This window comes from Zootoca vivipara, chromosome 1 (genome assembly GCF_963506605.1).
Source record: "Zootoca vivipara chromosome 1, rZooViv1.1, whole genome shotgun sequence".
Taxonomy (NCBI): domain Eukaryota; kingdom Metazoa; phylum Chordata; class Lepidosauria; order Squamata; family Lacertidae; genus Zootoca; species Zootoca vivipara.
Genome location: NC_083276.1, coordinates 113,979,704 through 114,007,462, shown reverse-complemented (window position 1 = coordinate 114,007,462; position 27,759 = coordinate 113,979,704). Strand labels below are relative to the sequence as shown.

Sequence of the window (27,759 nt, the reverse complement as noted above, 5' to 3'; positions counted from 1 at the left end):
GTTCGACGTCACGGGAGCCGAGAGGGGCGCGGCCCGGGGCTTCTCCAGCCTCTGTCTCTCCTCGCCTCCTTCCGGCGGATGCGTGGGCGGCGCGGGATGTCCCCCGCTTGCGCTGCTGGCCCGCTTTTGCCTCCTCCGCCTTCCCCATGTAGGTCTTTCGGGAGGTAGCAGGTCGGCGCGGAGCCACTTTAATTCCCGGAGCTGAAGGTCTCCTCCCGCATCCCCATCTAGGCAGAGCGATGGTAGCTATTCGTTTGGGGAAGCATGGCCCGAGTGGGCAGGATTGCAGGTGGATCATGCAGAGATAGCAGATTTGTAATCGGGAAGGGGGAGTTCCTCCTCAGTTCCCCCCCCCCCCCCGCGACGTTTGCAAATCGGCGTCGCTGCAGCGTTTCTCTGCGCGATGGTGTCATTTTGCGCCCGAGGTTGGGGAGGCCGAAGGAGACGCTTTTTAAAAATTAAAAAACAAAAGCCGGAGCCCGATCTTGTGCGTGCCTGCTCGAAAGTAAGTCCCGCCAAGTTCATTGGAGAGCTGCTTCCGAACAGACGAGCATAAGGGTTGCAGCCTCGAGAGGGGATGCCCAGCGAGCGGTCCAGGCAGAGTAGAAAGGCGAGCGGGTCTATTTAAACGCGGAAAGCCGCCGTGCTCAATGCGCAGAGCGAGCGATCGCATATATGCAGGGTATATCTATATACTAATATATATTAATTATGCCCTGCGAAGGCTGCAGTGCAGACGTGGCGCTCGAGTTTTCGAACCGGCGGTGGAGGCAAGCAGCCCAATGCGTGTGCGCGTAGCTTGCTTTTTTTGTTTTTTGTTTAATCCACCAGCCCCTTTCATCCAGGAAGTAAATGAGACGTCGGGGTCAATGGCACCAAGCGCAAAGGACCGAGAAAGGTGGGGGGAGGGGGAAAAGGGGAAGGAGAAAAAGAAAGAGAGAGGCCGGCGAGGAGAAGAGCGAGGCAGCCGCAGCCTGTGCAAGAGGGTTTGGTAACCGCTTTGTTTCCCCAGTGGCTGCGATGTGCATAGGCAATGCATGACTCCGCCGCTCCTCTTCCTGCCGTACGTGCCCGTACAACCCGGTCCTCGCAGCAGCCCCAAAGCCAGCCGGACCCGAAAGCGGCTGCCGCTGCTTCTGCTGCTTCCCCGCTAAGCTAAACCACCCAGCCGTCCATGTACATAGCGGGGCCGGTTACCGCCGCCGCCGCGTCTGCTCGAGAGCGCCGAAGGGGAGAGAGAACCCGCGCCGTTCCTGCTGCCTTTTCTCCGGAGGAGGGCGAGCAGGATGCTGCGCGAAGCGCGCCGCTGAACTATGGAAGGAGTTCTGTACAAGTGGACCAATTACATCACAGGTGAGGGGCGTCCTGCGCACCTGGGCGAGGGCCGCCCGCTCGTTGTTGTTGTCGTCGTCGTCCCTGGCTACGCCGACGGCCGGCGCTGCTGGAGCCCGGGCGCCGGCTTCCGGGTTGGGGGTGGCTGCCTGGCAGCTTGGACCGGGTTTCTGCCTGGCAGAATCGAAGGCGCGCTTGGATAGGGCTGGGGAACCAAGAGGCCGCCGCTTCAAAGCGTGCGCTCCTGCGTTTGGCCTAGTGCTACCAGCCCCCTAATCTGGGACCCCTCCTTCCCACACATGCTAGTCTATAGGCATTTAATGTGGGGTGGTTGGAAACAATCCTTGCTGCCTGTCAAAAGTGTTCCCAGGATAGGGGCTGGGTGTGCATCCACCTCCCTCCCCCCTAAATTCACCTTATCTTTCCTTATTATCTTCTAATGGATTATGGGATATTGCTTCATTTGATAGAAGTCGTGTTGTTGTTTCTTAAGTCATCATGAGTTTCTTTTCATACCTGGTTGTTATTAGGTGTGCGATCTTTGCTGTTTATTTTGTTGTTTCTTCAGCTTGTAAGCCGCCATGTGTATAGTAATATAGAAAGGCGGTATGCAAAATAAAAGTGAAATGAAATGAAAGGTTAGAGCTGGACTGGATAAAATAGTTGGCAGCCCCGCAGGGCAGAGAGGAGAGGCGATTGTGTATGGAAAGTGTGGGGGGCTTCAGCTCCCCTCCCCCATATTATTCCCCTTTTGCAGTGTTAGAAACTCAAATATATAAGCTTGGCACCAAATTGCTCCTTAAATCAGGGCTACAGTCACCAAAATGGAATGCCTGGTTGCTGTGTTTCAGCCAGACAGCTCAAAAGTCGTATTTCTCAACATGACTTTTGGGTTCCTGAAATCCATTCTGATGGCGCAGATAAAATATAACTGGCCGAATTCAGCGGGATGTGTTGCTAGTGTGTGAAAATAGTCAAGATCCAAGGATCCCCAGGCATGCACCTCCAGATGGCGAAGACATCAGGTAGCTTCACTTGGTTGCAAGTGGCCGAGAGTCAGGTGCAAAACGTGCCTGGCGAATTTCGAACGCTGCCCTTTTGCTCCATGACTTGGGTGGGGGAACCAAGGGCCTGAGAGCTGGGTGCGGCCCTCCAAGCTGCTCTGTCTGGCCCCTGAGACTTCCCTTGCCAATCCATTCCCTCCTAGATGCACCCCTTTCTGGTCCTGGGTCACACCCTCTTTGAGTGCTCTTGCCTGGCTGGAATGTGTTCCTGAACTCTGACAATGCCTCTTGCTTCCCTGGATGGAGGGTAGCTGGGGGTACATGAGTGAGCTCATCTACTGTACAGAGGTGATGTTTGCGTTCTTTGCTTCCTCCCCTTTTTGCTATGGCTGTGGCCTGGGGCACTGGCTTGTGTCTCCTGGAAGGTTGCCCTGAGTGGAATGTGGCCTTCATGCCGAAACAGGTTCCCTACCTTGGTTCTACCAGGTTTCACTTTCCAATTTTAAATGCAAACATAGGAGACAATTAAAGGGCAAATTGGCTGCCTTCATCACATCTAGGCTCTCACCAGAGCTTCCCTCTTTTATTATCTATTATCCTGCTGTATCTCAAGAGCTCTTACCCAAAATATATATATCGTGACTGCAGGTGTAATTAAAGTTGCACTGTGTTTGTCTGTGCTTTTAATGGTAGCTTCCCTGCTTTAAATTTAGCAACTTGGCTGAGTAAATAAGGCTGCATGCAGAGATAATGGCAGATATGACTGCTGACAGATAAAAAAGAGAGGGCTTGAATTTGCATTGCATCACTGGGGATGAGGAAAGTAACAGAATAATTACAGTAAAAGGTAAAGTAGGGTTTGAAAGCATTTTGTAGGGTTGCCCCAGCCGTAATTCCTAACATGACACTATCTGATCTCTAGCGTGATATGACATTTAATTATACCCAGGCCCCTTCAGCAAATTTAGAGACTTCACATGACCACAGCAAACTCTGTTGAATGTAGACAGAGAGGGTATCTTGTCTGAAAGGACGGACAGCATTTCATATACTTGTTCTATGGAGCTATCAGAACAACCCCATAGAGCCAATACCCTGCAGTAACTAAACCTAACACAAATAATCTCATGTTCTTACCCACCTCGCTCCGCTTCCATTGATTGTAAGCCCCCTGGAGAAGACTTGTCTTCTTCTTCTTTGTAAGCAGCCCCGGCACACATATTGTGCTATTTGAACAAATAAGACCATGGTGATGAACCTTGACATTCAAAGATGGCTTTGGGACAGTTCAAGGAAGCAAGTAGATTTGAATGAAAAAGAACCCCCTACTGTGCAGGGGGATGCGGGTGCCGCTGTGGGTTAAACCACTGAGCCCAGGGCTTGCCGATCAGAAGGTCGGCGGTTCGAATCCCCCGACGGGGTGAGCTCCTGTTGCTTGGTCCCTGCTCCTGCCAACCTAGCAGTTCGAAAGCACGTCAAAGTGCAAGTAGATAAATAGGTACCGCTCTGGCGGGAAGGTAAACAGCGTTTCCATGCGCTGCTCTAGTTCACCAGAAGTGGCTTTGTCATGCTGGCCACATGACCTGGAAGCTGTACGTCGGCTACCTCGGCCAGTAAAGCGAGATGAGCGCCGTAACCCCAGACTCGGTCACGACTGGACCTAATGGTCAGGGGTCCCTTTACCATTACCTTTACCGTGCAGGGGTATGTTGAAAATACAATAGATATTTGACCCTCCCTGTCACCATATGCTAGTAAGATGTGGGAGCCATCGCTTGGCAGAAATGCAGGGGAAGAAAGTAGCACAAGTTCTTATTTGTTCGTTTTATACATTTCCCTTCCGTGAAATTCTTAGGGTAGCTTTCAAAAATGGAAATTAATTTTTTTAAAAATATGCAACTTAAAAATTTAAACTTGTAACTTTAAAAAAAACATGCAACTTAAATGCAAAATTATAATGAAACAGGCAAGCTCCAAGGCAACAAGGATTGGTGGAATGTTGAGGAGGAAGTAGCTAGGGAGATTGGTTAGGAAGGAATGGCTTGTGACTGCCTGCCAGCCATACAGATGTTCGTGTATGTATATAGTGATGCTCCGATAACTTTGGCTGCAGCTAGTGTGTCATATCATTACATGACTGAAAACCTAGACGAATGATTGATTCTGCTGATAATGATGGCTGGTGGTCAGGTCTTGGAGTTTTGATTTGTGGGAGGCAAGACCATTTGCACTGCAGCCTCCTTGCCCCTACCAACCCACCTACCCACTAAACTATCCCCGCTGGCTAGACAACCATGCAAGGCATGCTGATTATATACAATAGTGGTAGTAGGGGACACAGGAGGCTTTTGGTTGGTCTGCATTTTTAAAAGCAGACTGACCTAATTTGGAACTCCTAGGCTAATACATGGACCACAGCATAAATTATCCTTCGGATTTTGAGAGGTAGAGAGCTCTACCTCTCTTTTAAATCAGAACCAGTGAAGGCGGTGAAGGTCCTGTGTGAGTGCCTGGAGGCGGTTGGAGGATGGATGGCGGCTAATAGATTGAGGTTGAATCCTGACAAGACAGAAGTTTTTTGGGGGACAGGAGGCGGGCAGGTGTGGAGGGCTTCCTGGTCCTAAATGGGGTAACTGTGCCCCTGAAGGACCAGATGCGCAGCCTGGGAGTCATTTTGGACTCACAGCTGTCCATGGAGGCACAGGTCAATTCTGTGTCCAGGGCGGCTGTCTACCAGCTCCATCTGGTACGCGGGCTGAGACCCTGCCTGCCCGCAGGCTGTCTCACCAGAGTTGTGCATGCTCTGGTTATCTCCCACTTGGACTACTGCAATGCGCTCGACGTGGGACTACCTTTGAAGTTGACCCGGAAACTGCAATTAATCCAGAATGCGGCAGCTAGACTAGTGACTGGGAGTGGCCGCCGGGACCACATAATACCGGTCCTGAGAGATCTACACTGGCTCCCAGTACGTTTCCGAGCACAATTCAAAGTGTTGGTACTAACCTTTAAAGCCCTAAATGGCCTCGGTCCTGTATACCTGCAGGAGCGTCTTCACCCCCATCATTCAGCCCGGACACTGAGGTCCAGCACCGAGGGCCTTCTGGCGGTTCCCTCATTGCGAGAAGTGAGGTTACAGGGAACCAGACAGAGGGCCTTCTCGGTAGTGGCACCCACCCTGTGGAAAGCCCTCCCAGCAGATGTCAAGGCAATAAGCAACTATTTTACTTTTAGAAGACATCTGAAGGCAGCCCTGTTTAGGGAAGCTTTTAATGTTTGATGCTGTACTGTTTTTAATATTCGGTTGGAAGCCGCCTAGAGTGGCTGGGGAAACCCAGCCAGATGGGCGGGGTATAAATAATACATTATTATTATTATTATTACATTTGCAAATTTTGCAATATACTTTCCGACACCAGAAAATGTATCAAAATGTATATTTTAGGGCAGAATAAATTTAGAAATGTAACACTGAAATAAAACAGGTATTTAAATATGCATATTGTGGTAAGGTACATACTTAAGTGCATGTTTAAAATACACATTTGAATATTAATTTCTGAATGGAAAAAAGTTGCAGATTAATGTAGAAATGGACAGAGCCAGACTATGGAACAAACACATGCAAAATTAACCAAGGCAGGAAATAGACAGATCTGTTAATCCCAAACTGGCAGATACTGAGGTTTTTGTTTTTAAAAAATAAATCATACTGGAGAAATTTGATATTCTACTAGCACTGTTTCAGCTTGTCATTTTTTTACTTTAATAAATTTTGGGCCTTTCCAAGGAAGCTGTCTCTGTAACCAACATTCACTAGATAAGGGCTGGGTGTACAAACGTTGTGCAATGAGATAAGAGAGAACACTACGAATATTTTCTTGAGTAGGTTATTAATTTAAATGACTATACAATTGAAATACTTGCTGAAAATACATTTGCACTTTAAAGCACAAAGAGATAGTAGATAATAGAGGGCAAGTAGAATTAATCATCGAATAAATTCCACCAACTCATGAGCATTTTGTTTGATTTATTCGTTCGTCCCGGTTTGTTCTCTCATTTTACAGGGCTGGCCACTGGGACAGCAAAGGATGCTGTTTCCTTTTATTCTGTTGAAAAGGCTTTCTTACTTGCCATAACTTCTTCTTCTTCTTCTTCTTCGATCACTCATAGCCGAGTAAGATTGTCCTTCCATAAACACTGTTTTAACAGTGAGTCCGTAAGTGACTGTGGAGGCCAATTCTGGATCCACACGTCCTTCCACGGTGGGGACATTGGTTTTCACGCGGGAGTTGATCACGTTGTGGATTTGCCAAGCGTGCCTTCCTCTTAGCATGTTTCTCCCTTGCGTCCTGTGTTCAAGTGTCTTCAAAGCCCATGACACCTTTGGTAAAGGCTGTTCTCCAACTGGAGCGCTCACAGGCTCCAGTTGTCAGTGTTTATACTACATTGTTTTAGATTTGCCTTGAGGCAGTCTTTAAACCTCTTTTGTTGACCACCAGCATAACACTTTCCATTTTTAAGTTCAGAATAGAGAAGTTGCTTTGTTAGATGGTCATCAGGCATCCGCACAACATGACCAGTCCAACGAAGTCGGTGTTGAAGAATCATTGCTTCAACACTGGTGATCTTTGTTTCTTCCAGTACAGTGGTACCTCGGGTCACAAATGCTTCACGTTACAAACTCCTCTAACCCAGAAATACTACCTCAGGTTAACAACTTTGCTTCAGGATGAGAATAGAAACTGTGCTCTGGCAGCGCGGCGGCAGCAGGAGGCCCCATTAGCTAAAGTGGTGCTTCAGGTTAAGAACAGTTTCAGGTTAAGAACGGGCCTCTGGAACGAATTAAGTTCTTAACCAGAGGTACCACTGTACACAGATATTAGTTTGTTTTGTTCCATTGCAGCAGATCCCATATGAGTTCCATAAGATGCTTCATCGGGTCTCTACCTTAACTGCAGCACCATTGACTTTGTTTAATTCCGCAGCTCGTTTCTCATTTTGCTCAACTTGAATCAAGTTCAAATCCCTGCAATATGCTTAGATAGCAAGGTCTGTCTTTTGAACTTGCAAATGGATTTGTCTTGGATCATTAACCCATACATTCTTTTTATCACATTTCCTCATGACCAAAGCACATTTGCAGGTGGCAAAAAACACTCCACGGGGAAGTAGCCTCTGTTGCGCTGTGACGTGCACCAGATTTAGGGTTTTTTAAAATGATCTGTAGTGAAACTCACAGATGCGCTTTCTTTCAGGAATGTCATCATTCCCATGGGTAGATCTTGACTGGTTGGAACAGATGGCGGACAAAACCCTTGGCTATAATGCAGACAGTTCTTGCTTATAAGATTGGGTTTCCTCATATTAACAGTGCATTTTCTCCTCCAGTGCCAAATGTACACTTGTACATTGTATTGTTGAGACAGGCTGTCATTCTAGATTCATAGAGCCTTCCTTTAGGTGGAGATATCAGTGACTTGTGGGACAGATGTGTCGGCTTAGTGCTTTAAATGCACTTACAGATTTAATCTCATACGTTGATAAAAGCAGCTGGTAAATGTGAGCTATCCATTTTCCTTACCAGCTTTGTTGAGCATGAATTAACAGGCACAGAGCTGTGAAATCCACATAGTAAGCACCCTTTACATCTCCCTCTTGATCTTTTTGTTGTTTAAAGCGCTACTCAATTACTTGCCCCTTGCCACAGTGGAGAAAGGACAAATGCACACTTGGATTCCGTCCCTCCACTCTCTGCATTTGTGATCAGGGACTTCAGCGTATTGCTAGGATTGTCTACTAATTACAGATCTCTGTCTCATGATAAATCACTTAAAAAAATACAGTACACATTAAATATTGTATTTTCAACACGGGGTGGCATTTTTGCATGTTGAAATAAAAAGAGATACACACCCCAAAGTGTTCCCTGAATTCTCAGTCTTATTGATAAAATGTTTTTCTCCCATTGAGTAACAAACATATTAATTAGTCTGCTGATTAAACTGGTTCAGTTTCCATCTGAATAAGGCATCCTGCTTGTGTACAGTCAAACCTTGGTTCCCTGAACGGCTTAGTTGCCAAGCAAATCGGCTCCTGAACACTGCAAAGTCGAAAGTAAATGTTCCTGCTTGCGAAGCTCCTGCAGCCAATCATAAGCCGTGCCTTGGTTTGCGAACGGTTTTGGGAGTCGAACGGATTGGGGGACCCAGGGCAGTCTCGAGCAGGTCGCGCGCCCTGGTGCTGAGGGGCGGAGATCGCTCCAGCGCCCCCGCCCTCGCAGGGCGCAGCATGGTTTCCACGCGGCTTTGCCGCGTGGCGCCCGGCCTACCGGCCCGGCGCCCTAGCACACCGCACCACCGGGGGTCTACCTAGAGCCGGTCCTGGGGGGACCGTTGCCCAACTTCATCCCTTGACTGCCTTCACCAGTACCATGCTAGTAACTTTGTGCATGTTGGAGACAGGAGCAGTCGCAAGCCCAGGAAACTGAATAATAACAATAACAACCATTATATTTATACCCTGCCCATTTGGCTGGGTTGCCCCAGCCACTCTGGGCTGCTTCCAACACATATAAAAGCATAATAAAACACCTAACATTTAAAAAAATTCCCACTTGTACTGGTGTTTGGTGCCTTCATCCTGATTTGTGCTGCTGTGCCAGCACAGTGGCCTATAGAAGAGTGACTAAACTGAATTTCATCATTATGTTCTTACATCTTACTGATAGTATCTGAACAACCAAAAGTGCTAGTTGGTACCCAATATATCCCCTACCCCCTGGTATTGCTTAACTTCAACTTCCAACATCCCTGCCATGCTTTCTGGAGATGATGGGAGATTAGTTCAGTGACATTTGGAGGGCAAAGGGTTCCCCACTACCTTAACTAACTCATTTTCAGGGTAGACTCAAATAAATCAGTGGATTTAAGTTGGTCAGCCTGTAACTTGTCCACTGATTTCAGTGGATCTTCTCTTACTATAACTTAGTCAAATAGCATCAATTATTTCACGAGTTTCAAAAAATAGTACAGAATTTGACAGAAATAGTACAAAATTTGACAGAGCCGGCAAAGGTATAGTAGTCTGGGAAATGTGGATTCGTATTTGTATATTATTAATGTGTGTGTCGGTTTTGATTTTGAAGATTACATAAAGAGACTTAAATCTTACTTACAACTAAGAGGTCTAAACTGAGGAACGGTGCTGTTGTTGTGTGTGATAATTGCATTTTGAAACAAAGCAGATTAATGTTGTTGTTTTCTGTTTGCACTGTTTCCCTAGGCTGGCAGCCTCGCTGGTTTGTTCTTGATAACGGGATATTGTCTTACTACGATTCGCAGGATGATGTTTGCAAAGGCAGCAAAGGCAGCATAAAGATGGCAGTGTGTGAAATCAAAGGTAGGCTCTCTCAATAAGAAAACTCTTCTTACATTCTAGGCTGAGATATCTAACGTGAGCAGTAGGGCTGGGCGATACCTGGTTTTCAATATTGCAATATATCGCCAGGTAAACATCGTGATATACTGATATATCACAATTTCTGAAATAAGGATGGAGCTATGTAGTGGCGTTGACCGGCTTCACAGTTTCCCCTACATTGTGATTTTTGCACGCACACACATAATGATTCGTGATATATTACCAGGTCAAAAACTATGAAACCGGTATCACAATATGGACTTCAAACCGCTTTTGGAGGATATATTGATATATCGCCCTGTCCTGCTAGGCAGTCTTTGCAAAATAAGCCGATTATTTCAAGCATCAGCTTGACGCCTAGTACAAGTACAAATGTTTTTACTGTATATAGTCACAGGTCCAGTAATTGAGGGTCTGCTTCTCCCTTTGCTCCTTTTTTTTGGGTTTTCCTCCCACCTCTTTCTTGTCCAGTGTCACCCCGCTGTTCTCCAGAATCACCCAGAGAGGCTCTGCTGCCCTTTGTCTTCCTTCACTCCGGTGAAAAACTGTGGGTTATATCTGGTGGTAGTGTCACTCAGAGTTGTTGTTGTTAGAGTATGACTAACAGTGGATATACAATGGGCAGGATTCACCTAACCACCCTGTGCATGCATGGACTTCTGCTTGTTCAATGGGCCTTTTCCCCTGCCCCCTGAAATAGGCTCCCGAGGTGGGCAGGGGGTGGGAGAACACCCCCCCCCCAGAATAGTGCAGGGGAGAGGGTACAGTATTGTTCCACCTGGCAGGCTGGAATGCTTGTGCTGCTGGAACAAGTGGGATATGGAATCCTAGAACTGTAGAGTTGGAAGGGACCCTGGAGATCAAACTTGCAACCTTGGTGTTACCAGCACCATGCTGTAACCAACTGAGCTATCCACATGGGGTTGGAAGAGTGCAACATTGAATTCCACCCAATGGCTATTGGGTCAGAGGCAGCATTGCTTCTGAATACCAATTGCTTGGAATTGCCCAAGGGGAGAGCACTGTTGTGCTCAGGTTCTGCTTGACAGATTTCCCCAAAGGCACCCAGTTGGCCGCCGTGAGAACAGTATGCTGGACTGATATACTAGATAATACACTAGATATTGGAAGGAGGACAGTCGTAACTGGGAAGTACTAACTCTGTGATTCCAGGCAGCCTTTGAAAAACCTGTGCTTCTAATTTATCTCACCCCTGTCGTAAGTTCACCCGACAGACAGCACCAGAATGGAGTTAATCATCCCAGGGGAACAGCATTTCTACATGAAAGCCGTTAATGCAGCTGAACGGCAGAGGTGGCTGGTAGCCCTGGGGAGCTCGAAAGCCTGTTTGGCAGACACCAGAACTAAAAAAGAAAAAGGTACGGTACCCATACTTTGCCCTTAGCCAACCCTCACTTGCTTATCTTCTTATTTACATCCAGTCTATAGACAGTGGTCCTGGTGGTCAGCTTCCTCCTCCTTAGTCTCAGTGTTGCCATCATAGGAGGAGGATTGGGGACAGAGCAAAAGTTAGCTGGCTCATTGGCCCTGGCTCCTGTTTGAATGTTATCTTAAGTCAAGTCACTTGAAGACTTTTGTTGTTGTAGTAGTATAAAGCGACTAAGAAATGTAACTAATAATAATAATAATAATAATAAAAGTCAGACATTCCTTTTGTTTAAAGGAATATACAGTGGTACCTTGGTTCTCAAACTTAATCCGTTCCGGATGTCCATTCCAAAACCAAAGCGTTCCAAAACAAAGGCACGCTTCTCCATAGAAGGTAATGCAAAATGGATTAATCTGTTCCAGACTTTTAAAAACAACCCCTAAAACAGCAATTTAACACGAGACCCTTGAGCCATAAAATGAAAGCAATAATCAATGTACTGTACTATAAAATAAACAAGACAGTATTGTAGATGATGAAAATTAAAAGTATTATTTTTTCTTACTGCACTGGTGATAGTCATTGTTTGGATGGGGGGCTTTTATCCATTTCCACAGTGACACAATCAATCAATCAATCAATCAATCAGTAGCTGAACTGGGTTCCACACAGTCACAAAAACAAATGAGCTGAAAAAGCCTCAAAAACAAAAATGCAAAATAAATAGCAAGAACAAAAGTGCCAAACTGTTACAGAAGTCCGTTTGACTTCCAAAATGTTCAAAAATGAAGTCGCAGCTTCTGATTGGTGCAGGTGTGCCAGAAACAATAGTTGACAGCTTTATCAGACGTTCAGCTTCCGAAAAACGTTCAAAAACCGGAACACTTACTTCCAGGTTTTCGGCGTTTGGGAACCAAAGCGTTTTGAGAACCATGGTACCACTGTAAATGCCTACATCGTAAAACTTGTCACAGGAACTCACGTACCTGACCAGTGAAGTTTCTGCTTCCCAATGTCCTTGCAGAAGTTAATGAAACCAATGAATCTCTGAAAACCAAAATGTCTGAGCTTCGTCTCTACTGTGACCTCCTAATGCAGCAGGTGCATACAATCCAAGAATACGTTCACCATGATGAAAATCACTTGTCGCCCAGCATTGAGGTATCGGATCATTTTTTTAAAATTAATATTATTCGTTTTGGATTGGGAGGAGAAAGCATCAGCATTAAGTTGGACCCACCAGTTTGTCCAGTAGGGCCCAAATACAACTCTTTAGTTTCAATAATTACTTTTGGTTTATGTATATCAGGGGTCACCAAACTTTTTCAGCAGGGGGCCGGTCCACTGTCCCACAGACCTTGTGGGGGGCCGGACTATATTTTGAAAAAAAATAATGATCGAATTCCTATGCCCCACAAATAACCCAGAGATGCATTTTAAATAAAAGGACACATTCTACTCATGTAAAAACATATGCTGATTTCCCAGACCGTCCACGGGCCGGATTGAAAAGGCGATTGGGCCGCATCTTGCCCCCCGGCCTTAGTTTGGGGACCCCTGATGTATATATTAAATGGCCTATTGTTTAGTCTGGTCTTCTCAAGTTTTTAAATCTGTGTTTTTAACTTTGGAGTTGTTGGTGTGTTTTTATTTTCCTGTTGTATTTAGGTTGCTTTTGATTTTATGACTTTCTATTTACAGTGGTCCCTCGACTTATGAACTTAATCCATTCCGAATGCACATTCATAGGCCGAAAAGTTCGGAAGTCAAAACACGGTTTCCCATAAGAAATTTTTTTTAAAAAAAATTCGTAAGTCGAAAAAACCGCATGTAAAAATTCGTAAGTTGAGGAAACCGCATTTAAAGACGCCAACGGTTTCCATTCGGATGTTGAAAATTTCGTAAGCGTGCAGCCATTTGTCCCATTCGTAAGTCGAAACCTACGGATGTCGAGTAATTTGTAAGTCGAGGGACCGCTGTAGATTGTTTTTAGACTTACTTATTGTGAGTTATCCACAGAACTTTGTTATGGGGCAGCATGTAAATGTGATAAATATATAAAACACATCACTCTTTCATCTCCAGGTCTACTGAAAGGGGCCTGCACAAATAAAATTACCTATAGAGATCAATATGAAACAGCAAAATAAATAGTAGAAAACTTAATTGCAAAAGGCAGGCAAAAAACAAGCAGAAAGAGCAGCAACAATTGGTAAAATGTCATTCGGTGAAAATAGCAGAACAGCACGGGATTGTTGAAACAGTGGGTGTGAAACAGAGGCTGTAGTCTTGTACCCGTTTGCCTGGGAGCAAGTCCCATTGAACTCAAGAGAGATTGCTTCTGAGTAGACTTGTATAGGATTGCACAGTTAGCAGCAGGGTGGATTTGATTTAGATCACTAGTCAGTAAGACTTGATTTAAATCATATTTGTTTTTACAGAAAGACTCATTCTTGCTGGTATAATCTTAATATTTACAACCAGATGAAGGCTTCATTTTTGGAACAATAAATTTTCAGAGTAGTTTTTACAGTTATATCAAAAATTACTGATTTGGTTATACTATCTGAAATACATAAAGTGATAATTATGAAATTATTGTGGGGTATAATAAGTTAACTTTATATTTGGACAACTTTTCTGCTGTACTTTATTGGAAGGAGAAAAATGACCATTCCCTTAATAACAATTTAAACAATTTATTTAACTAAAACAATAACATTGTGGCATATGTATCCATGTTTGTTAACTGATGTGGTTAAACATCTTAAAAAACAACAACAACCTTAGACTGAGTTTTAGCACACATGAAAAACTTAAACAAATCCTTATTTCCTGATAAATAGCCTTTGGACTACAATGTAACTTAAATAGAAAACTAACTTTAGAAAGATTTTTTCTCCAAAAGCATTTTATTTTAAAAATCCGAATTAAAAAAATAATCCTATTTTTTTGGTATGTGTGTTTGTTTGTTGTTGTTTTTAAAAAAATCTTTTGATTTTTATCCACCCTGGATAGCAGGAATTTCAGATCCTTTCATTCGCAAATGAAAATGCTTGTTTCATTTCAAAGTGTTGGTGTTGACCTTTAAAGCCCTAAACGGCCTCGGTCCGGTATACCTGAAGGAGCGTCTCCACCCCCATCGTTCTGCCCGGACACTGAGGTCCAGCTCTGAGGGCCTTCTGGCGGTTCCCTCGCTACGAGAAGCCAAGTTACAGGGAACCAGGCAGAGGGCCTTCTCGGTAGTGGCACCCACCCTGTGGAATGCCCTCCCACTAGAGGTCAAAGAGAACAACAATTACCAGACCTTTAGAAGGCATCTCAAGGCAGCCCTGTTTAGGGAAGCTTTTAATGTTTGATGGATTTCTGTATTTTAGAATTTCTGTTTTGTTGGAAGCCGCCCAGAGTGGCTGGGGGAACCCGGCCAGATGGGCGGGGTATAAATAATAAATTATTATTATTATTGTTGTTGTTGTTGTTGTTGTCCTTCCGTTGCACCAGAGAAAAATGTTACACCACAACAGAAATGTCAGTGGAGTTTTGGCCTACTTTTATGTCTCTGTCTGCCTTTACAGCAGGGATATGAAATCTGTGGCCGCTTCAGAGGTTGTTGGAGCACCATCAGCCCCAGGCAGCCTTGCCAGTAGCCAAGGATGATGCTTTACCCAAATGTTGAACATTCCTCGGAGTCAGTCTAAAATGCAAGCCAAGAAGAATGCTACACAAGCTTGCAGTTCATTAAAGAGTTGACGTGTTGCCCAGTCAGCGTCTCTCGTTTCACCAAAAAGCTTTTATCGGGCAACAAATGTTAAGTGAATTCACTGTTCTCTATTGCTTCCCGTGTTTCCAGAATATGAACGAAGCGTCCTCCTTGCTCAGCGCTACCTGTGACACGTTTATCACGACCCTCGAAGAATGTGTGAAAATAGCAAACGCCAAGTTCAAGCCAGAGATGTTTCAGTTGCCTCACCCCGATCCTTTAGTTTCTCCTGTGTCGCCTTCACCTGTGCAAATGGTTGGACATTTTTTTAATATCTCTCCCCACCCCCACCCCCAATTCTCTGCAGGCTGGAGGGAGTTTGAGAGAGCATGATGGTGGGATGATTTTCAAAAGGAGAGGTTCCACCAAACTGCCATAGTCTGCTTTTCCCAAGTCAATGAATTGATCCTCTCTCAAGAGTAATTAAGGCTGCGATCCTTACCAGGAAAGAAGTGTTTACATTTTTAAGTGTTTGCAAGTGCCTGGCTGCATGTGTGTGTGGAAGCAAACTTGGATATGTTTTGGGGTAGTCGGTGAGGCCTTTCAGTGCCCAATGAAGTCAATGGGATTCATCTGTGAGGGAAATATGTTTGTCATTTTTCTCCTGTCCTCCCTCTGGGGAGCTCTGGGACTGCCTACATGGCTCCTCCCTGTTTTATCCTCACAACAACTCTGTGAGGTAGGCCAAGAGCCCAAAATTACCCATGGAGCTTTGTGGTTGAATGGGGATTTGAACTCTGGCCACCACCACCACCACCACCCCAGCCTGAATTAGCACTGTCTAACCACCTGGCCACACTGTTTATTGTTTTCTTTTATGTATTTCTGTTTTTAACTTTTGCCCTTCCTCCCAAAGGGGAGGCCAGGATAGAGCGTCTGCTCTTTGTTGTACACAGGAGGGCCCACCCTGGTTCAGTCCACAACATATCCACTGCCTTGAGGGTTTTGGGCGTTTATTTTTGTGCAGTCAAGAGTTTTATAAATTTTATGAAATAAATACAGTAAGTAAGTAGGCCTGTTTGAATCCCAGGGAAGCTGCTGCCAGTTCAGTGTAGGCAATATGGAGCTAGACTGACCAGTGGTCTGACTCTATATGACGCAGCATCCTATGTTTAAAATTGCCTGCTTCAAAATAAAACACCCACCCAATCCCTCCCTTATTTTTTTTCTTTATTAAAAATATCATCGTCCTTAAGATACAGATAACCAACCAAAAAAGTAGTATGTAATAACCTGTTTTGTTTTAAAATTACTTTCTAGATGAAACGTTCTGTTAGCCACCCAGGTACTTGTAATCCAGAGAGGTAAGTACAAAATTGCGAACGTATTACTTTTTAAATCCTGGAAACCAACCAGCCAACCAATAAATAGAAAGTTTCTTCGTTATTATTATTATATGAAGCCCCATATCGTCTCAAATAAAAAAGCAGTTATCTGTTTCCCAGTTAATCCAAACTCGGATGGTATTCAGCCAAGTTTCACTCAGAGGCAGACCCATTGAAATGAATGAGCATGGCAGAGTCAGGTCCATTCACTTCAATGGATCTACTATGAGTAAAATTTGCTTGTTGAATACCACCCACAGTAAGCTGCTTTGCACAAATATGCAGGTTCCTGGATCTGACAGATAGATAGCATGCTTCATGCTTCTCTCTGGTACTTTTTATTTATTGTTTATTTATTGTCACACTAAACCAAGGTTTGGCATAGCATGTCATCTGAACCAGGACTTGTGATTAAGTTCTGTTCTCACTAACCACCAGTTGTAGCCCAAAACCAGCCTTGCTTACAGCTCTTGATTATTTATATATTTACGTTTCTTTTACATGCCTGTTTTTCTCCAGGAAGCCAAAGGTGGATACGTGGTCCTCTCCCTCCCAGTTTTATCCTCGCACCTATCCTCTGTATAGGGTGTTTTGCTGAGCCTCAGCCTCCTACTCTGGGTCACCAACTAGGCTCATTGCAACAGTGCTGGGCACAATGAAAGAAAGGGGAGGACAGGAGAGAGGATTTTTGTTGATTCATTTTTCCCTATGTCCCCCCCCCCCCCAAAAAAAAATGTTTCAGAAGTTCAAGGACCCTGTAGAACAAATGGGAGAGGTGGCACTATGGGGATTTCAGAGGGAAGGGAGAAACGGCCTCCTGCTTCTTCCAGCGAGAGCCTCTGCTGGATCTCACTCGCTTACACTAACGGAAAGAGTTTTTTATTTCCGCAAAGGGTAAATCTAGATCCAACTCCATGACTGTTATTTAGTTCAGGCACCCCCCAAACTCAGCCCTCCAGCTGTTTTGGGACTACAACTCCCATCATACCCTAGCTAACAGGACCAGTGGTCAGGGATGATGGGAATTATAGTCCCAAAACAGCCGGAGGGCCGAGTTTGGGGATGCCTGATTTAGTTGATTTTGGGGTGTTGATTTTGGATTGTTTGCCTGCCTATTCAAGATTTATTTATTTTTGCATTGTTTTAACTTCATTGGGTTGCTTTCTGTTTAATTTTCTTTTAATCACCTTGGGCACTGAATAGGGCATACATTTTCTTTTAAAATATATTGCTGCAGTGCCACCAGCCATTCCCAATTTAACACAAAGCCCTGCCCATGCCTCTTATACAGCCATACCTTGGATCCCAAATGCCCTGGAACTCTGACGTTTGGGCTCCCGATTGCCGCAAACCCGAAAGTGATTGTTCCAGTTTGCGAACATTCTTTTGGAAGCCGAATGTCTTGACGGGGCTTCCGCGGCTTCTGATTGGCTGCAGGAGCTTCTTGCACCCAATCAGAAGCCACGATTTGGTTTTCGCCTGTTTTGGAAGTTGGAATGGACTTCCGGAATGGATTCCGTTTGACTTCCAAGTATGTGACACAAGATGGTCGTCTCCTCTTGTTGTGAGTGGATGCCCATGTGTCTCCCATGGAGATCCCTTCCACGTACAGAACTCCTGTCTCTCTTTAATCTTTTTCGGTACTTTATTTCAGGAAAGTGTACCAAACAAAGACCATTAAAAAAATTAAGTAAGATAAACTGGAGAGAACTATGGGTGTTAAGGACACGTAATGAAATGTCCAATGCTATTTCGTTTGCAGGAACAGCCACTCGATAAAAGAACCAAATTCCTCTTCTCACCGGTCATCCCAAAGGTGTAGAAGGACAGTGTTAGATCCAGAACCTTCTGTAGATGTTCCCCCTGACGATATAGACAGTAAGTTCTGGTGTACCCATGTGCATTCTACTATCTTTGTGCTTCAGTTGGATTCTTGTTCTCCTTTGAGATAGAAGACCACTTGCTCCGCAGCCATTATCTATCCTATAACAAATCAGCTACAAAAATGAGCAACGCAGTCTCCTGCATTGCACCACCGAAGCTGGGTGCTCGGGGAGTTTGCATCCTGCCTTTTGGCACATTCAAGATCCTCCATGTGGACTCAAACTACACTTTTTGAACATAGGTATGAAAAAGTAGGAGACTTTTAAAATGGCAAAGCACAGGCATGCTGCTGCCCATTGGGAATTGCATGTTAGTTTATAGGAGTGAGTTTCTTCGCAATAAATACAGGAATGATGATCACATCTGTTTTTCTCATAGGGAAATGTGGCCATTCACACATACATGTGCTGCCTGCAAGGGATTGCTCTGTGCGCACATATCACAAATTAAATTCAGAGATTTGGGGTATCCAAATATCAGTATTCGTCAATTGGTGCTTGATGGAAATAGCTTTGGCACTAGTCTTTGGGAGACTTGCTCTAGACTTATTATTATTATTATTATTATTATTATTATTATTATTATTATTATTATTTTATTTGTACTCTGCCCAGCAGATATAAGAACACAATTGAGCATTAAAAACTTCCTTATACAGGGCTGCCTTCATATGTCTTCTAAAAGTTGTATAGTTATTGATCTCCTTGACATCTGATGGGAGGGCGCCACTACCGAGAAGGCCCTCTGCCTGGTTCCCTGTCACGTCACATCTCACAACGAGGGAACCACCAGAAGGCCCTCAGAGCTGGATCTCAGCGTCTGGGCTGGACGATGGGGGTGGAGATGTTCCTTCAATTATACAGGGACTAGGCTTTTAAAAGTCAGCACCAACACCTTGAATTGTGCTTGGAAACATTGGGAACCAATGTGTATCCTTTAGAACCGGTGTTATGTGGTCCTGGTGCCTGTTCCCAGGCACCAGTCTAGCTGCCATGTTCTGGATTAGTTGTAGTTTCCAAGTCACTTTCCAAGTAGCCCCAGATAGAGTGGAAATAATGACTTTTAAAAGAATTGAAATCATGCCTGTACAGTATATTTTTACTGGGCCGAACTTAGATCCTTTCTCTTTATGCCCTACCCCATTTGGAGGTGTGGAAAAGGACCTCTGAAGAGTCAATCAGGGTCGACAAGACTGGGCTAGATGGTCAAATAATCTGACTTTATATAAGGCACCCAGCTTGCCAAGGTCCAGCAGGGAAGGGGGGTTAAGAGGTTTCTTTCAGCCATATGTTGATCTCTTCCTACCCTAGAGTTCTGTGTTGAGCACGTTGGATAGGATGGAGCACAACATTTGTGTGTCACGTGTGTCATCAAGCCAAAATGACTAAATGCAACATTTTCAAAGGCACAATTGAAAGCAAACCCCGATCTGTCTCTTTGTAGGACCAGCATACTGTTCCAGGCATACTCTCAATGGAGACTTGGCGCCTTCAACCATTTCCGACACAGCCCTGTTGGTGTCAAAGAAACAATCAGAACGTGAAGAGACTCTACCGCCTACAACCTGAAGAACTGAAGGGAATCACCTTTCTCTAAGTAATGCTATGCAAAAGCTGCTGTACTTCTACTGTTGTCGTAGGGGGTAGTTTGTTCCCTGTGCGAAGGATTTCTCTGCACTTTATAGAATAATGTAAAAACTAACTTCAAAGCGTATTTTATCTTTATATAGTTTAATGGCGAGAATATTTTCCTACAACCTTCAGTTTGTGCATTTTTGAAACAAATTATGGTCCGGCGGATAGGTATGTACCTTTGCAAATGTAGCCCTCCTTTTTACAAAGTGTGATGGTCATTTAGAGCCTTGACAAAAAAAAAAAAGTTTTACATTTGGGGTAGGGGAAACTTGTGCCATAGACTCACTTGATCACGTCGTTGCTTTGCTGGTACAATATCCTATTCTTGCACACAGTTCCCTTCCTATTGAATTGAGTGGCAGTGCTACCGTATTATTATTATTATTATTATTATTATTATTATTATTATTATTATGGCTCCTGGTTGCACCTTTCCTGCCAGGGGATGCTTTTTCTCACATTTAGACTGCGACGGTATTCCTAAAACATGGTTTATTGGTAATTTAATATTTCTCCCTTCTTAAAAACCGTGGTGTACATAAGGGCATAATCTCTGCAACTTTGATCTCTTCCGTCTCGTTGGAATTAGTGACACTTGAGTATAGTATCAGGGCATGTTCTAGCCAAAATTAAGCCCTCGGAAACCCTCTTGAGTGTGAAACCAATGAGATTTTAGCCTGCTTAGGTTTGGGAAAATCTTGCTCTATTTCTTAAATTCCATCCTTTTTCCTCTTTCCTTTCCTGTGCCTTTTCTTTTCTTGGACTCAGAACACCTACATTTCTCTGGCTTGCACCCAAAGCCTAGCCAATTAAAAAAAGTGTTAGATGTGAAGTATTTTTCTAAATAGTGATATAAATTATCTGATTTTCGAGGCATTATACATGGGGTAAAGGTATTTTAACGTTTTGATGTATTTATTCCTTTTTGCACCACAAAATGCCTCGTTGTCAATACTTGGGTGGGGTGGGGGGGTGAGACATGCTTAATCGTTGTTGAGGTGTGTTCCATTACTAAATAGCATTGTTTTTTAAAAATTGTGGGACATGATCCAACCCAAAGTGTGCACTTCATTTCAGTTGAAGAGTATGTAAAGCACATGGGACTCAGAAATACTTGACTTCGGCTGGATTCTGCCCCTGCTTTTCGCTAAACAGCAAGATATCCTTGACGTGTCTTTTTACCAAAGTGTTATTTTAGCGCCGGTTTCTAAAATATGCTCTTGAGAGGCTGTTGTAACGTATTCATAGCTGCAGTTGTACATTTCTTTACGACCTATTTATACCAAAGGGGGAGGGTGGCTTTTATCATTGTGAGTCCAATAACTTCAAGAAGAGCATACATGTACAGCAATATTCTCCTCTCAGTTAACTTGAATGACAAATATGAACTCATTTCTAATTGAGCCGAGAAACATACTCTGAACTAGAGAATGAACCATGTAACTTAACCACCACCTACCATACATTCTGGGCCCAGTTTGTCAGAAACCTTTCTTGCACGGGCTGTTTTTTTTGCAAAAAAGCAAAGGTGGAAAATGCAGCTTAAATTTCAGCAAGGTTTGCACAGAAATTTCTGAGGAATTGAGCCCAAAGTTGTTAGTGTTTTGAAATGTAAATTCTTTTGTTTTTGTATTCACTTTGGGATAAACTTGGTATATTATGTCTTGGCCATGGAGCACTTTTTAAAAAAAATGTTAAAAAAAGAAGAAGCTTTCTTTTAAAATGTAAGTGTTCAATAAATGCAGTTTTTACACGCAGGCATGCACAACTTTGTTTTCTGGTCAAATCTTTTAGGCTACATTTGGTTCCTGTTAGGATGCTTTCATTTGGTAGTCATAAGGTTGCTTTCAGGAGCTTCATCGTGTGTAAAAGTAATGCACAGCAAGGTGAGAGGAATCACACTCTTCTGTCGTCCCCCCCAACCCCAGCTGCAGAAGTAAAATAACACACATTTTTTAAAATTAATGAAACAAGTAGCAACAACAACAAAACAGCCCAACCCAATGAAGATTGAGCATGCACAATTGAGTGCCAGTTTGGAGAACAAGAAAACAGGGGAGAAGGTAGAATGGAGTATCCCACAGGAAGACATGGCTGGCTGGAACCAACAGGAACATACCCTTAAGGTGAGGATACGCAGCAAGAACTTCACTGCTTGACTACTGTACTGCCAAAAACCTTGCCTAATATTGTCTGGCTAGGCTTCCCACTATCTTTATATAGCAGCTAAAATTCAGAGTGGTTCATTTCCTCCATTTTCTTCTCCAAATTCAGTTGTATGCTCTGCTCCATTCAGGGATTTCTCTCGTCTCTTTCCATCTGCCTGCCTTTCTGCAAGCAAATTGCTGGTGCTGTGATTAATATAAATTACTGAGATCCACTGATACACTACATTCTTGGCTTCTTGACTCCAGTATGAACCCATGTTGTGTTTCAGGACTTCTGTTTTTTCTTCACAGCCTGCCCACGAGTTTCTAACATTCTTTTTTGTTTCCTTTTTCTGCACTATTTTTCACTGATGTACGCATAAGATAAAGTGTGTTGGAGTTTACTATGTTCACAGACTCCTAAAAGGGATGGTGTCTTGGGCCTTTAAAAAAATTAGTCCAGTCTCTTGTGCCAAATAAATAATAAACAAAAACCAATCACTAGCTTCTGGCTGATGGTTTGCTGGGCATGATATGGCAGCTCTGGTTCACCAGGTCTTGCTGCTACTACTTGAGCTGCAGTGATCATTATGGACATGTCAGTTTGGTACAGATTCCAGACTGCATTTTGTGGAGCTGTGAAAAAGCAGCAGAGACCTGATTATAAAGCCTTAAACGGCTCAGGACTGCAGTTCTTCAAGGAACGCCTTTCCCCCCATGAACCTACCCAGACCCTCCTTTGTGTGCCTCCTCAAGAGGAATGGAGGGTGGCAACACGGGAACGGGCCTTTTCTGCAGTGGCTCCCCATCTGTGGAATGCTCTCCCCAGGGAAGTTTGTCTGGCACCTTCATTATACACCTTAAGGCGCTATGCAAAAACATTCCTTTTTAACCAGGCCTTTAATTGATTTGATTTGACATCCTATGCCCTTTTAAAATGTGGGGTTTTTGTGTGTGTGTGTGTGTGTGTGTGTGTGTGTGTGTGTGTGTGTTATTAGGTGGTTGTTTTTATTTTGATTATATATTTTGTGGTTTTATATTTTGATTTTGTTCTGCGAACCACCCTGAGACCTCCTGATATAGGGTGGTATATAAATTCAATAAACAGAATAAAATAAATAGCCATAATCTGAAAGTCACATGCCAGCTCCTATTACATGACGTGGCATTTTGGAACAAGGGATGAATAGGAAAGGAAAGATACCAAAATAAACTAGCATTTGGGGGGGGGTTGCATTAGGGGGCCTCAGCTTCATCAGGCTAATTCCTGTGTAATGACGCCATATTCAGATTTGGAATTGGACATTTTTGTAGCTGAACCAAAGTATGAAATGGTGCCTTGTCTCTCTCATATTGAGCATAGACTCTGACTCCTGGGGAAGGAGTCTTGGAGCGCTTGGACACATTACCTCTGCCCCAGTGGGTTATTAAATCCTAATGGCATACCACCCTCATCCATCTCAAAACCCCAATAGACAGCCAACATCTGCTGAGATCCAAAGTACCGTATTTCCATAGTTCAAGGAGCTGAAAGAGCATGGCAGGCTAAAAGGAATTGGGAAATGGGGGAAGAAAGACAAAGTGGAAAAGCTCTGCCTGATATCCTGCAGAGCTGCTGCCAGTTGGTGTAGGTACTACTAGGCCACATGGACAAATATTCTGCTCTGCTATAAGACAGCTTCCTGTGTTCCTGAATTTTCAAATTTGCTGGGGCACCTGAAAGCCAAATGGACACGCAAATCTCTGGCTTCTGGCGGCATCCCCTGCAGTTATCTTCCTAGGAAAGGTCCCAAGTGGGAGTGGGAGTGAGCGGTTTGTTCATTTGCGTTCCTGCATTTTGCTGTTGTGGATCTTTTTCTTTTGCATAGCTTCAAGTGGTGACATCATTGCATAACCATAACGGTTCACAGTTGTTGCCAGTGGAGTTTAAGCAGCTGAGCCAACAGCTGAGGAGTGAATTTGAGGGAAACAGAAGCCTAAAGCTTGTAGGGTAGAAGCTGACAAAAGGGGACCCCACTCTTTTGCTACCTCTCCCCTCCCTCCCTTCCCAGCCCTGCCATTTCATTGTACTTCAGTAATTAACACTACAATACAACTGAACACACCTGTGAAGATCATTATCGATACCGCGCGTAGCGTTTATACACTACTGCATTTAGTTCTCTTTTCAGCACACCATAACACCTCCGTCGGTGCATGGCTGGGACTGAAGAAGGCAAGAAGTGCTGACAGGCCTAGGTGTTTGCTTTCTTGGCCTCCTAATGAGTATCTCTCTCTTTTTTTAAAAGGTACAAATAAATGAAATCATTTTAGGTTATAATATTTCACTTGTAAAACACACTTTCCCCCCCCTGGCCAATGCCTTCCACTTTTATGACTATTTTTACCTCAGCCTATTGACTTTGAGGCCTCATCCCACTACCTTCTTTTATTGCTAACTAGCTGGCCCTGCCATGCATTGCTGTGGCTCATCCGTGTGATTCACCCCACCCTGTCCTGACACGTACCCTCCTCCCTGCACCCCCTGACTCGTCCCTGTGACTGGCCCCACCGTGTCCTGACCTGTCCTGTCCCCTCCTCCCCCCAACCCCCACCCAGGCGAGTCAGTACCTCCATTTGGCCTAGTCTGTAAAGGCTTCGGCCTAGTATGTAAACGGGAGCCGAGGTGCTGTTGAGAGGGAAGGTTTTAGGTGCAGTACCAGTGTAGCCGCTGCTAGAGGGTGCTGTTTTGCAGCCTGGTTCTTTTCCCAGCATGCATTTTTGCCTGAGTGGTGTGTTTTGAAACACGGTTTTTTTTTGGTTTTTTACCTGGCACAGGTGTGGCATCTGTCTTTGAAAATGTTATGGGGTCACTCTCATATCCGCATGCGGCATTGTGTCAAAATTTGAATGCAATGGGTCAAGCAATTTTGGTAAAAGGTTGATTCTAACGGACATGGCCAGTTTACATTTATATATATATAGATGTGCTACCTATATGGCCTGTTCTCTTTATAAATTAGGAATTGTTCCAAATGTTTTCCAATAATGGATACTGCACATCTTAGGAGGTGTAGTTTCTGTTGGATGTAGCGAAGAGCGAGAATAAGCAGGGAGAAATCTGACTTGAGTAGACGGACAATGGCTGAACGCGGTAAATGCAGGCATCAAAAAATAAAGGGCATACAAGGACCAGAACATACACTTGATGAGGTGCAGGTAACATGCTTTATTTCAAATGAACAATACTATCTCGAGGAGGTTCAACAAAACAGCTAACCGAACAACTTACTACTACATAAAATAAAACTAATTCATTCTTTTTTCTAAGTTCAGGGCAAGATGTGATGTTATAACAACAGTTTTAGCTTTTCTCAAACTGTGGTTCAAATCTTAGTTTCCTGCAGTTGACAGTATCTAGCCAAAATCCTAACTGCTACCACACAATCACTGCATCCTAGGAACCTCCAAGAGTTGGTACTGTTTCTGCACTCGAGTACCCAAATGGCCTTTTTTTTTTTTACGGGATGGCCAGGTGATGTTACTTTACTGGAAAGCTATTTGGGTAGTCGGCGTGTCAGAAACAACACGATAGGAGATGAACAAAATGCTGGCCGCTTGCACTTTGTTCAAGGTATTGTGAGTCAGTCATGAACAAAATATAGTTTTGACGTTGATCAGACGTAACATAAGGTATTAAAGTGTGGCTTACAGGAGGGTATTTGCAAACCTCACCAATGCCTTATGTCTCTGATTCAAAATAAATTCGTGCACGTATAATGAAACCGTGCACAGCATCATCTCTTAGGTGTCGGTAAAATAAGTCTTCAACAGGGAGCCTCTCTACCTGTTGAGGCATTCTTAGACATCAACATTTTGTTGAGGCACAAAAATTAGTTAAATGTTGAGCAGGGTATTCGTTCCCTAAGAAACTTTCTCCTACCAACGGTTTGTTCCAAAAGTTACATTTTAAAATGTCATAAAATAAATGGTACAAAGCTCCATAACCGTTATCTGCGGCTATATACAGTATGTACATGTCAAATTAAAAATTGTTTTAAAGTCAAATAATAATGACTATAAGTCATAGCGTCTATCCTTGGACTTTGTCTGGTTCAGGTAGGTACAAAAATATTTTTTTAATATATATTTACAGATCAATTATTTCAGTCCATATGAATCACTTGCCAAAAGTCAAGTGCCAAAAAATAAAAAAAGGATCAAACTTTTACATTGATCGAATGTTAATATTCACAGTAGCAGAGTCACTGCCAAAATCATTTCCTAAGTTCAGTGTATAAAGTCCCCCGTCGTCCTTTTGAACATCCATGATGATAAGAGTGGTTAAGTCTTCAGTGGTTTCAACGTGGAATCTACCACCTTGACTAGAAATGCTTTTCCCTTTGCAGGACCATGTTATGTCAGGAGTAGGTTCACCAGTGAAGGCACAGGATATGGTGAGAACCTTTCCTTCCTCAATGGAGATATCGTTTGGAAGAGCTTCAATTTTGGGTGGTATTCCTTTGCAAAATGGGAGGGGGAAAATCAAGTTAGTTCTTAGCGGAAACTGAAGTTTTACTGTAATGACTAATTCTACATATCCAGGATATTGTGGTGTTTTTCTAACTCTACGTATAATAGTATTGCTCACCTCTCATACCAGCTTTAATCATTCTACTAGAAGAACTCTCCAGTTGGGTCAGACTAGATTGGGTCAGACTAGATTTCTGACTGGTACTGCTGGTACTCATCTCTACAAAGGATTCTTGCATGGAGGACATGCTTTTGGCAGCCATGCTTGCAAATTTCATCTCACTCATGCTGCTACTGCTGAACGAAGCTTCTTGTTTAGAAGCAGACATTTGAAACGACTGCGAAGAGAAACCTTCCTGCATGCTTGCATCACCACTTGTTTTCAACACTACCTCTTTTGGAGGTTCTTCAATTAGAGCTGTGGACAATAGCAAACATAGAACGGAAAAACCAATGACATCACGTTGACTGGTGAAGCCATGTGACTTATATATTTACTTTATGGATGGAGAAAGAGACTGGCTTGCTGTTTAAGGAAAACAGAATTTCGTTGTAATAACGTTCCTAATCATGGAGTAGTAGTAGTAGTAGTAGTAGTAATGATAATAATAATAATAATAATAATAATAATAATAATAATAATAATAATAATTTCACTTTAATATGCATACTGTTGAGAAGCAATATGTAATCCCGTTGAAACTACCTAAAAAAGAAGAAGATATAGGCCCTTTGGATAGTGCTTTGATTTCCCTTCTTATTTTACATAACTCGGCAGGTATTCTGCCATTAAAACTACTACACTGCCATAAAAAAACTGCCATTTTCCTTAAACACAAGCACATACATACAGTACATCAACAGCAAAACATAGAGAAACCCGTTGGCTCCTGGTATCCAGATGGTTTTAAAATTCAGCAAGTTTGTACCAGAGAACTTTAATGAAACATAAGAAAAAAAATTCAGAGAACTAACCTGTGAGGGACAGGGGATATCGCGAAGTCCCTCCCCTCCTGAGTTCAAGCCCGTCCCCGAGCAAAGGGGAAAGCAGGGAGAGTTCCGATTCCAGTGGGGAAGCAGGAAGTCGTGTCCGAGGCTCAGGCAAGGTAGAGGAGCCAGGGTCCCAGGTGGGACAGGAAGGGGCAAGCAAGGGGGGAAGACCCATCCCTCCAACTCCAGAATTACGCAGGAAAAGGAGGGGCAAGAGGATGGGTCTGCCAAAGCTTTTGTGTTGGAGAAAGACGCGCCAAAAGCCATTAGGAGGTTCTGAAACAGACTGACAACATCGCTCCGTGTAAATAGCAATGACTTGAGCACTGTAAATACGCAGCACCAATAAAAGAATA

The 27,759-nt window shown here is 43.7% G+C and overlaps 2 protein-coding genes across 53 annotated transcripts in view; one reads left to right on the top strand and one right to left on the bottom strand.

Moving 5' to 3' along the window:
* Positions 1 to 34: 34 nt before the first annotated feature.
* Positions 35 to 24,669, top strand: PLEKHA3 (pleckstrin homology domain containing A3). Of its 3 annotated transcripts, none has more exons than XM_035134467.2 (9): positions 35 to 148; positions 1,013 to 1,353; positions 9,624 to 9,740; positions 10,985 to 11,140; positions 12,176 to 12,312; positions 15,002 to 15,166; positions 16,172 to 16,215; positions 17,999 to 18,114; positions 19,564 to 24,669. In XM_035134467.2, the coding sequence occupies exons 2-9, from the start codon at positions 1,314 to 1,316 to the stop codon at positions 19,686 to 19,688; spliced, it is 900 nt and encodes a 299-aa protein (XP_034990358.1). In that variant the 5' UTR covers positions 35 to 148; positions 1,013 to 1,313; the 3' UTR covers positions 19,689 to 24,669. The 3 variants fall into 3 exon arrangements, with proteins under 3 accessions (XP_034990358.1, XP_034990343.1, XP_034990349.1); XM_035134452.2 differs by having other exon boundaries at positions 105 to 505; XM_035134458.2 differs by having other exon boundaries at positions 112 to 242.
* A 420-nt stretch (positions 24,670 to 25,089) lies between these two features.
* TTN (titin) overlaps positions 25,090 to 27,759 on the bottom strand; it is a 307,843-nt gene continuing 305,173 nt past the window's right edge. For 49 of the 50 annotated variants that reach the window (XM_035133990.2, XM_035134116.2, XM_035134059.2 and 46 more), the window contains 2 exons: positions 26,532 to 26,831; positions 25,090 to 26,401 (listed from right to left, as the gene is read on the bottom strand). In XM_035133990.2, coding sequence (XP_034989881.2) covers positions 26,109 to 26,401; positions 26,532 to 26,831 — 593 coding nt within the window. In that variant the 3' untranslated portion in view covers positions 25,090 to 26,108. The remainder of the gene's footprint in view (positions 26,402 to 26,531; positions 26,832 to 27,759) is intronic. The other variant, XM_035134229.2, reaches the window with a different exon arrangement.

Coding starts and splice junctions, on each gene's coding strand:
- PLEKHA3 (XM_035134467.2), top strand. CDS start 1,314: ATGGAAGGAGTTCTGTACAAGTGGACCAATTACATCACAG. Junction 9,741..10,984: donor GGCAGTGTGTGAAATCAAAG/GTAGGCTCTCTC, acceptor CCCTGTCGTAAG/TTCACCCGACAGACAGCACC. Junction 15,167..16,171: donor CGCCTTCACCTGTGCAAATG/GTTGGACATTTT, acceptor ATTACTTTCTAG/ATGAAACGTTCTGTTAGCCA.